Raw genomic sequence first — 10,586 nt, 5'->3', positions numbered from 1 at the left:
GAATAGAAAATTTAAATGAGGATAATTATCGAATTAAGTTAAGGCATGATAATCACTATCTTTAAAATAGATCGACCCTTCGTGGGTATTAGAACTTAGTATAAAAGAAAACCAATGGTCTACTTCCAGAATTCAATAATCAATAACCTTGCTTTCAATTGAATGAGATGAAGGGATTATAATAGAAATTTGCAGCATATTGTCACGGACTTAGTCGTTCACTAAGCTCGTGCGGCACTTAGGCAAGTCAAAACGCTTGATCTTGCTAAATCAGCCTTGATCCCCAATGCTTAGCTTGCTCGGCTAAGACACTTGCGACTCGAAAGCTTAAGAAGCTTAGTAGGCAACTCCTTAAAGAATAGAAGCTCTTTATTACTTAAAGAAGCCTTTACAAGTGCTTGGAAGCTCACTTGCTTGGTTAGGAAGTGATTTGGGTGGTGCCTTGGCCAAATGAGACCCTCACCTATTTATAAGCACCAAGGGAACTCTCTGAAACGTGGGAGGGTTCCTTACAAATCAAGAATATTCTAGAACATCCTACCCTATTCTATGTACAACCCTATGTACAATAATATACAAGAGATTCCTAGAAGTCTCTAGAAAGCCTTGTACTCCTCTCATGCCTTCCACTATAGTGTAGAGATATGTGGATATCTCTAAGCTTCTCTAGAACCTTCCACACTCTTCCCACCAATGGCTTGGTGTAGATGGCTCCAGGAGTCTTCAGAAACTTCCCTCTTCCTATATAAGCCCATGGGGAGGGTCATTTAAAGTATCTTGTGACAATATGGTTGGAAGGCTACCTTGTAGGAAAAGTGTTAGTTCCTTGGTGAAGTGTACTCTACTAGAAAGTAGAAAGTGTCCATTCCTTTTAAATGTGAGATTTGCATTTTCTTTCTTTTTCACTTTAAAACACTCTCATATACCAACAATGATAACCCATTGTAATTTGAATTGCATATAAGTGCTTCTGACATTAGTTTAGGAGTTCCCAACTTGATCTTAATTGGATTTAAGACACATCGATAGACGAGTTTGAATAGATTAACATTCCAATAAAAAATATAAATAACTCTTTATTTTATGGACAAAAATGTTTGGTGCCTCTCCATTCAAAATTGGTAGGTGATATTTCCAATTCAAAAATTAGGCAAATTTCCATTCCCATATCCAAATGGGTAACCTTTGGATTGACGGAAATTTGTAGAATAATGCAAAAAAGATAAAGTATAATTCATTGTTTATACATTAGCCTAAATGAATATCTAATCATTTTAGACAAAAAGATAAGGCAAATCATATTTTCTTTGGATAAGGTTGACATTACAAATTATTGATTACATAGTCTTAGAAATTTATCCATTGTTCTTTGATTTTGTTGTCTTTATCCATTTTGGTTTTCAATTTTGACTTTGCATGGAAGTTTTTAGGATATTTTATTTTTCTATTCCCAAAAATCTTTAGGGCATCTTTGACAACTCTTTTTTAAGATAATGTTCTATTTTCTAAATAAATAAAAAAACAAAAAAGGTTTTCAGATAATATTTTTTAATTATTTTTACCTTTTTTTGAGATGATTTAAACAATAATTATGCAAACATTAAAAATAAAGATTTAGACATAAAAATTATTTTTAAAATATATTTAAAAATATTAAAAATAATTTTAAAAATTTCAAATTTTCAAATTTTACATAACATCGTAAAATAATTTTTAAAAATTATTATTAAATAAGGTCTTAATTTTTTAATCTAGAATTCTTACTTGTGAAGGTAAATGTAGAGTAGAATCAAGGTATAATATTCAAATAATTACAAGTTTTATGAATGGATAATTGGGATTTATTATCCAAATTACTGAGCTTTAGAAAATACATTCTAACAATAAACCAGTTTCATTTAATATAAAAATGAAAAAAATAAAAATAAAAGGGGATATAAAAACCAACGAATGTGAGTAAGATTTAGTCAAAGGCTTATTGAATGAAAAATACATAAAAACTGCCACCTTTGGCTGGAAAAGCGTCCCAATAGGTTGTAGGAAATATCATTTTTGACCCTCTGCATGAGCATGAATAAAAAATAGGGGCGACAAATCACAGCCCTGAATGATGGCAGTTCGGTAGTTTGGTCTAACTGTTAGGGTGTGAAAAGTAATTTAGAATAAGATCAGATTGTATTTTTTGTGAAGTGGAAGGGGATATTAAAAACCAACGAATAGGTAAGATTTAGTCAAAGGGTTATTGAATAGAAAAATAGAAAAACTGCCACGTTGCAAATTGGTTGACCATGACTGGAAAACCATCCCAATCGGCACTAAGAAATATCATTTTTTACCATGTTTAAGAGCATGACGAGCGCTTGAATGATGTTGGGGCTAACTATTGTTGGTGTCAAGCCAATGGGAGTAAGGTCTGTCCAGTTGTGCTGAAGTTAGATGGACTTTTTCCTTTATTCGTGTTTCTAGAGGATTTCGTCTAGTTTACCGGGTCAGACGGACTTCTTCCTTGCACAAAAGGGTGTTTAGATAGGTGGTCCGAGCACGCCTCTCAAAAGTTTAAGTTAGATAAGGATAGGTCTAACTATTTTGTAGAAGAGAATGAGCGTATGTGCGCATGTATCTTATTCGTGCTTTTTGAGCAGTTTATATAGAGCTAATGACAACTATGCACTCTAACCTTTCTTGTAATGATGGTTACCCTTAGGGCCGCTGGACAATCATATCAAATAAGAACAGTTGACATGTGTCATCTGCTAACTTGCCAAAATCTTTGATTGTGCAGTTGACTGTCCATTTAGTTTGTCAATGTTTGGAATTGTCTGTAATAATTAATTGACATTGACTTTTCGGTGTAAATAGAGTCTCATCCATCCTCAAGTGTCTAGGTTGACACTCAGACGTTAGGCGTGGTTGATCATGCCAAAAATCTTTAGAACTTAACTGGATTGATTTTCCCGTCTGAGAGTTCAATGAGCCCAACCTGTCAATTCCGTTTGCCCTTGTGGAAGAAAAGAAACTTCTCACTTTTGGTATTAGACGGAACTTATCTTGGTTTAGACAGGGTCTTGAACTTGAGAAGAACACATGGAGGGAAACCCCCCACAACTATCAGGGTGTTAAAAGTAAATTTAACAAAAAGATCATAATATACCTTTTTTGTAAAATGGATGATAACATTTCCAGTTGTCTATGACTAATCCAAGAGTGAAAATAATAAAATACATGTCAGTATATTGGTGTTTTGTTGATTGTAAGTGCTTACGTGTCAGCTTTAGAAACGGAAAGTTAAGAGCCTGACGGATTAGACTCTTTGCAAGTCTCTTAAGACAATAGCATTGATACTTATTAGGTTTAGTGAATGCTTACTCTTAAGGGTTTGATACATTGACGATTAATTTGATCAATGATATGCAAAATCCTCATATTAAGATAGGTAGTGCAATTAATAGACTAGGATATATATGTGAAAAAAATGCAACACCTTTACCAAAAATGAGATTATTATAAATTTATCTTTCAATTGGATTCTGATTACGATAAAACAGTATTTTAATTTAGTTTTATGATTTTGGAAAATGCTATATTATGATAGTGATATAAATATAATAAAAAATTCGAATCATTAAATATATCTTATAGACCTAAATCGTTGAATAAAAATACAAATAAATAAGATCAAAACATCAAGATAAAAAAAAATACAAACACTTAGAATTAGAATATAAACTACAAGAGTTAAAAATTTGTAAATAATATAATATCTTATTAACGATGCTTCTTTTATGCTCGTGAAAAAAAGATATTCGATGGGTGTGCAAAACATAACATAATAAAAAAAAAGTTTATAACACATATTTAACCTTCACTAAGATCATCATGCTTTTATTTTCACCTTGACGTGACAAAATAATAATAATAATAAAAAGACAAAAAAAAAAGAAAAAATTGACCAACTCAAAAGTTGGCAATTCAATTACCTCATCACCTTTTGGATCCATTATTTTAGTGGTTTGGTGTTGTGATAGGTAAGGCAAGTTGATAGACTAAGGCGACAAATGAAGTGACCCCACTCCATAATGGACTCTATGTAAAATCTAAGGGTGGGTTGATCATATTTCAACTTTAAAATCTTTCTTAATTGAAGTAGGATTGAACCTACTAAATAAAAAAAATATAATTTTTTGCAAGTGGGTAAGAGGGACAAAGAGAATTGCAATCCTCCCAAGCAAATTACATTTCAATATGTTGAAATTTTCTTATTTCTTATCTATGGATTAGTCGGAGATTGATGTGATTTTGGAACTATCTAATATATTTTTCTCATATTTGATTTTGAAAAAAATATATATATAATTAAAATTAGTTAAAAATCTATACATTTTAAATTATTTAATATTTATATAAAAAAATAAAAATGAAATAATCTATTAATTTTAAGTTTATTTTTTCCCTCGTGAGAATCAGATTAATTTATAATTTATTTATTCCAATTAATATTCTTTTAAAATTTAATTAAATTGAGCTTAAATTCTAATTTCTCTTTCCATAACTATCTAATTTTATTTCTCTAGATATTTCATTGCTTTTTCCGTACTAGTACAATTGGTACTGGCCGGAACGTATGAAATAACTTCACAACGACCTCTTCAAAGAAACGTTTTTAAGCAGATATTTTGGGAGATCGTGTTTTTTTTTTATTTTATCTGATAAAATCACCGGTCTGTCCCATGCAGGCGGCGCCTGCTCAGAATATCACAAGTGGGTCTGCCGTATGGATGACGTGGCGTAGTGATTGCCGTCATTGCTCGACCGTCATTTATATTTTTCCGCGTTTTGCTCGAGTAGGACACAACTCAGCCGTTTGATTTCACCAGCCTATTTAAGAAAAAGTCAAATCACTCGTCGGTCGTGACTAGATGCCGAGTCAGTCGGCCCACCTTTGCTGTATAACTGAAATTTTGATATCATGTCCACGCAAAGCTGACTCATTCCCAGCAACTCCTTTGAACTCTCCAAGTAACCCCTCACAGAAGCGCGTCGCAAAAGCATATAGACATTTAGCCAGATGGCGTGATATCATTGGACGTGGGCTTCACGCGTGTTAGGAATGTTGTATGGGAATTTTTAATACACGTGTCCGATTGATTAGTTGTAAAACCAAGATTTTCCTGTAAGGACTCCAAAGCTTCCAAAATATCAGACAAGGACTTCCAGAGTTTTAGCATAAATAGGCTTCTAGAAAAAAATCATTCGCATATCCATTCGCAAGCTTTTTGTTAATCAATTCTGAGCTCTGCGTCTCTTTTTCATTTCCCTTTCCTTTTCGATTTTCTGTCACTTTTTCTCGAGAAAATATGACTATCCTCATTGACCAGCCTGAGCTAGGTATTGTCTTTTTCTCCTTTGATTCAATCCCTTTTTTTGGGTCTTGCATGTGGCTGATGTTTTGATGGTGATTATGATCAGGGTCACAACCGGAGAAGCTTTACTCTGAGACCATTGAGTTGGTGTTGGACGGCGGATTTCCGGTGCCGAAAGATGGGTTTATGGCGCCTGAGATCAATTCGTTTGGGAACTCATTCAGGTGGTTTTAAATTTTAATTTCTTTTTTCTTTTGAAGTTTTAAATATATTTTTTTTCGGCTTTGGTGGGAATGACTGATCTGACGTGAAAATGGGTGGCATGGTGGCAGGGATTATGATGCGGAGAGCGAGAGGCAGAAGACCGTGGAGGAGTTCTATAGAATAAACCACATTAACCAGACATATGATTTTGTAAGCTAATTCTTAACAACCTTTTCCGAACTTATACGCAGTTTGGGCTCTTTCGACCCTCCCGGTTTTAACTATATCCCATTATACGAGGTTTGAATTTGAAGAAAACTCATAATGCAAATGCATGCAGGTGAAGAAGATGAGAGAGGCGTATGGGAAATTGGACAGGGTAGAGATGAGCATATGGGAATGCTGTGAGCTTCTCAATGATGTTATAGATGATAGTGATCCTGACTTGGATGAGCCTCAGATTGAGCACTTGTTGCAGACTGCTGAAGCCATCAGGAAAGACTATCCCAATGAAGATTGGCTCCACTTGACTGGCCTTATTCATGGTATACAATATACATATATATATATATATCCACACTTTTCAATTTTTTTGTTTCACAAGAACTGATATTTCCAAAGTATTCTATATATGCTTATTTATTTGTTCTTGAATGGGTTTACAGATCTTGGAAAGGTCCTGCTTCATCCTAGCTTTGGAGAGCTTCCTCAATGGGCTGTTGTTGGTGAGCTTTGTGTTTCAATGATGTCATGGTCAATACATTCATTTCCATTTAGACTTAAACTAACAGTTAATATAATTATTGCCATTGCAGGTGACACCTTCCCTGTTGGGTGTGCTTTTGACGAGGCCAATGTCCATCACAAGGTATATTTTCTTCTCAAAAAATGGTACTTCAAATGCAGTAGGTATCTACACAAATTTCTCAAAATAATTTGTGTTTGCAGTATTTCAAGGAAAACCCAGATTACAACAACCCTCATTACAGCACCAAGAATGGAATTTACTCTGAAGGGTGTGGTCTAGACAATGTAATGATATCTTGGGGACATGATGACTACATGTACTTGGTATATATCTATTCGCTTCTTCATATGAACTTGGAATTGGTTCAATGATTCCACAACCTGCATCAGTTTAAAAATGAAGCTCTTCCATCAAATTTGCAGGTAGCCAAGGAAAATAAATCAACTCTACCTCCAGCAGCATTGTTTATCATCAGATACCATTCCTTCTATCGTAAGATGTTTTGGATTCAAACGACTTCTCGATATGTGAAGTTATTCATATGATCTCAATAGAAACTCTCTTTCTTGCAGCTCTACACAGATATGGAGCATACAAACACCTAATGAATGAAGAGGATGTTGAGAATTTGAAGTGGCTTCATATATTCAAGTAATCTACCTTATATGTTTTCTCTTTTTCTATTCATCTGATTGATTTTTTCACACTGTACACCAACCAATTAAACTTATGATTTTTACAGCAAGTATGATCTCTACAGTAAGAGCAAGGTTAGAATTGATGTTGAAAAGGTCAAGCCATACTATCTCTCCCTCATTGAAAAGGTGAAACCACCATTGCTAATTCTTTGATTGATGACTAGTTCCCTTAGTTTTCAGTTTTGTTCTTGCTTAACTGGAGAATTCTATTGCAGTATTTCCCTGCAAAGCTCAGATGGTGAAGAGAGGCTAAGGCATAATGGATCAAGAAAAGGGATTAATTTTTTATTCCTTCAAGTGACCTTGGAGATTGAAACAGTTAGTATGTATGAATAACTTAATAAGGAAGCTTGATGGGCTTGCTTCAGTTTATTCTGTATATCACTGTATCCTGTATCAAATACTAATGTTTGTACCATGCCTTTAATTTGTTTTGAGAAAAACATTTCTCAGCTTCAATAAATGATCATGAATCTTGACTTATGATGATGCCCCTTTCAAATGCTTAGATCTGAAACTGAACCAGGTGTGATCTTTCTTTTCTGATTACAATGAGAATTAAACCTGGACAATTAGATATATTTTTTCTTGGGTTCAGGGAGAAGGCAAGACTTACACACGTTGTAATAGGATCATTTGAGATGAGTTATAGCAAGAGTGCGCGTGCATGATAAAGTAATTATTGTAGAAAAGCATCCCATACCATGAGGAGTCATGAGCCTTGACCATTGACCAACCACCTCCAAAAAATGTAATTGATTATTAAATTTATTCCTATATAAATGGCTCCAATATTTACTAAAAAGATAAATAAATAAATAGAAATTAACCTTTGTTAGTGCTCTGGTGGGGTTAGCCCAGCCCAGTGGGTTGGAAAAACTGGGCTGGCCCATGTTGTTTTCATGCCTTTTGTTTTAGGGTAAGTTTAGTTAGTAGGGAGAACGGAGGGAAGGAAAAAAAAAAACCTGAAAAATGTGAGGAAAAAATGGAGGGAAAATGTTAAAATATTTTCTTCTCCATTTTTATTTAAAAATTTGGAGAGAATGCATTGCTCAACATTAATTTATTTTTTCTTTCCCTAATTTTTTCATAGACAATTAAATAAGAGAAAAATATGATAAATTTTCTTTATTTTTTTTTATACTTTTTATAGAAGCTCCAAGCTATTTTTCTCACTCATGACTTTGATATCCATGCAACATTTTCGATGAACACTTATCTGAACATGCACAAATGGCAACCAATTGTGTTTCTATACGACATGGTCTTTTGAGCTTTTATTTTATCTTTTTTACTTTTGCATTAATGAATGATTGTATTGTCACACTCGAGTGGGGTCCCTATACTACTACTAGCAATAATGGCTCCTTAAAAGGCCATGTGTTTCTATCGGCAAAATTTGTGTTTTTAGTACTCACGACAATCATTTGAAGTGTTCAATTAATTTGGTAGCGAGGTAACTATAATGATGTTTCTTTTCTAGGGAACATGTCTTTTGGAAATTCAAACACACATTGGTTGGTGAATGGGCATTTTAGACCATAAATGACATACAAACATAGTGCACCTAAGGTTCATCACCTCCCATGTAAATAATTGTTTATGAGCACTTTTAGGAACCCATTGAAGACTTCCATTGAAGACTTTCCTACGAACCTTCCTTATTCTCTCTTTTTCCAATTCTTATCACCCTTTACTTTTATTATTTTCGTATTCCATTGTTCTTTGTTTGTTTTTTTGCCTCCATTGGTTCCATTACTCATTCTTCATCACTTTTATGTCTCATTTTTTCATCTTTTATTTTATTTTTACTTTTTAGATTTTTCTTTCTTTTTTCTCCAACCCATGGCCACTTCGTATATCCTGGACTCCTTTGAGAGTATGTTTGGCTTTTTATACTAAGTAGGCAAAAGGATTGATCTCTTGCCATATTGCAAGGACCCTAATTTTTTAATTGACAACTACCAATAACACACTTCACCGTTCTCATTTCTAAATTGGTTTAGACTTATTTTTTAGTCTCATTTGAGGGATTCTTCCATTTCTTTTAGCTCCACCCTTGTCGAATATATTCCCATGTCATTTGTCTACCTTTCGATGCCTAGTGCTACATCAATGGTTCAACCTAAGCCTCAACTTAGGGGATATTTTTTTCTTACATATATAAAAGGAGATAAAAAAGAAGAGTATGTTTGTACTTGTTGTCCCCTTAAAGAGATCTTGCCGCTTGATTTTGAACTTGCCATGTGATATTGAAAGTTGGGAGAATGGCCATATCAAGGCCATAAGGGAATGAGAATTTGATTCTTGAGATGAAAACAAGTCATTGAACGTCCTCATATCTTTTGATCGACTAGTGAGTTTCCAACTTAATTATATCATTCTATCAAATTTCCTACAAACCTTGAAGGTGCAAAATTGATGCTAACTTTTAACTTAACGTTATTCACTCCACTTTGCTTTTCACCTATAAAGAAGCATGACAAATTTTGCTATCTAATCAAAAGTGAGTGAATTAATGTTTCAACAACTACCTTAGAAAAATTGGACTAAAAACCATATTTAATTTTCCTAAGGAGATTGGTTAATGTTGTACTACACACTCTTCCATCAACGAATTCCATTTTTTTCCAATCCCAAGTGCCATCACAGTACCACAAACAACTATTAGGTAATTTGACGAAAAACTTAGACTATGTTAAGCCTTTCCAAAATACTAATTTGATTGAAACGGAAAAATTCCTTTTTACATATTTTGATATGTAAATGTCAGCTAGTAACATACCAAAAGGAAGTGGAAAGATAATTGTGAGACTTGATTTAGCCTAGTTGAGAGTTCATGTTAGCTAGTTGTTGATTAGAGCAGAATATGTGTTCCAATAGTACATATATGATATATGATTTATGTAATATAAAGAACTCAAGGTATTTAATTGATCTCAAATTGATTTTAAGATCCTAATCATGAACCCAAAACAATAATTAGTGAATGGTCATATTGGTATTGTAAAAATATTTATTAAATATGAAAGAACTTATGCCATAAGAAAGTTTCTATATGAAATAGTATTTTTTTTTTTACTTTTATATTAAGTTTTATTATTATTATTATTATTATTATTTTAAGTCATGCATTCTTAAAACATAGTTAGTTATACAAATATAGAAACACTTATTGAGTTTTAAAAAAAAGTTTTTGATTTTTTAGAGTCTATATCTTTTTACATTTGCGTTGGCAACTCGACCATTAAGTTCGAGTGAAGATACTTTTCATATTTTATCTATATTTTACTTATTTCAAGTATTTGAAACCAAATATAGAATTAGATTTGAGGTAGAAGTTAAAGTCAAACTCAAAGATGATTTTCAAAAAATGGTATTGGTATTTTGAAATTTTATTAAATATAAAATAAATTTTGAAATAATTTCAAATTTGTGTATAGAAGAACAATAGTTGACTTTGGATTGACATTTGGGAGGCAAAAAAGTATGTATGTTTTTTTAAAGTTTTAAGAAAAAATAATATATATATTTTTTTATAAAAATTAAGATATGACTTATGTGAGATATTTGGAG

The 10,586-nt window shown here is 32.8% G+C and overlaps 1 protein-coding gene across 1 annotated transcript; it reads left to right on the top strand.

Annotated features, from left to right (window-relative positions):
- Positions 1-5,245: 5,245 nt before the first annotated feature.
- On the top strand, positions 5,246-7,493 carry LOC117925313 (probable inositol oxygenase). The gene is made up of 11 exons (XM_034844303.1): positions 5,246-5,385; positions 5,467-5,584; positions 5,693-5,774; positions 5,905-6,109; positions 6,230-6,289; positions 6,380-6,432; positions 6,513-6,635; positions 6,735-6,804; positions 6,885-6,963; positions 7,055-7,136; positions 7,226-7,493. Exons 1-11 carry the CDS (start codon positions 5,355-5,357, stop codon positions 7,250-7,252), a joined length of 930 nt encoding a protein of 309 aa, XP_034700194.1. The 5' UTR covers positions 5,246-5,354; the 3' UTR covers positions 7,253-7,493.
- Positions 7,494-10,586: the final 3,093 nt, after the last annotated feature.

Source organism: Vitis riparia, chromosome 11 (assembly GCF_004353265.1).
Source record: "Vitis riparia cultivar Riparia Gloire de Montpellier isolate 1030 chromosome 11, EGFV_Vit.rip_1.0, whole genome shotgun sequence".
Taxonomy (NCBI): Eukaryota; Viridiplantae; Streptophyta; class Magnoliopsida; order Vitales; family Vitaceae; genus Vitis; species Vitis riparia.
This window is presented reverse-complemented; position numbering and strand designations above follow the sequence as displayed.

Excerpts from the sequence above, each read along its gene's own strand:
- LOC117925313 (XM_034844303.1), top strand. The coding sequence starts at position 5,355 with ATGACTATCCTCATTGACCAGCCTGAGCTAG. Across the intron at positions 6,433-6,512 it reads AGGCCAATGTCCATCACAAG|TATTTCAAGGAAAACCCAGA; the intron begins GTATATTTTCTT and ends TTGTGTTTGCAG. Across the intron at positions 6,805-6,884 it reads CAGATACCATTCCTTCTATC|CTCTACACAGATATGGAGCA; the intron begins GTAAGATGTTTT and ends TCTTTCTTGCAG.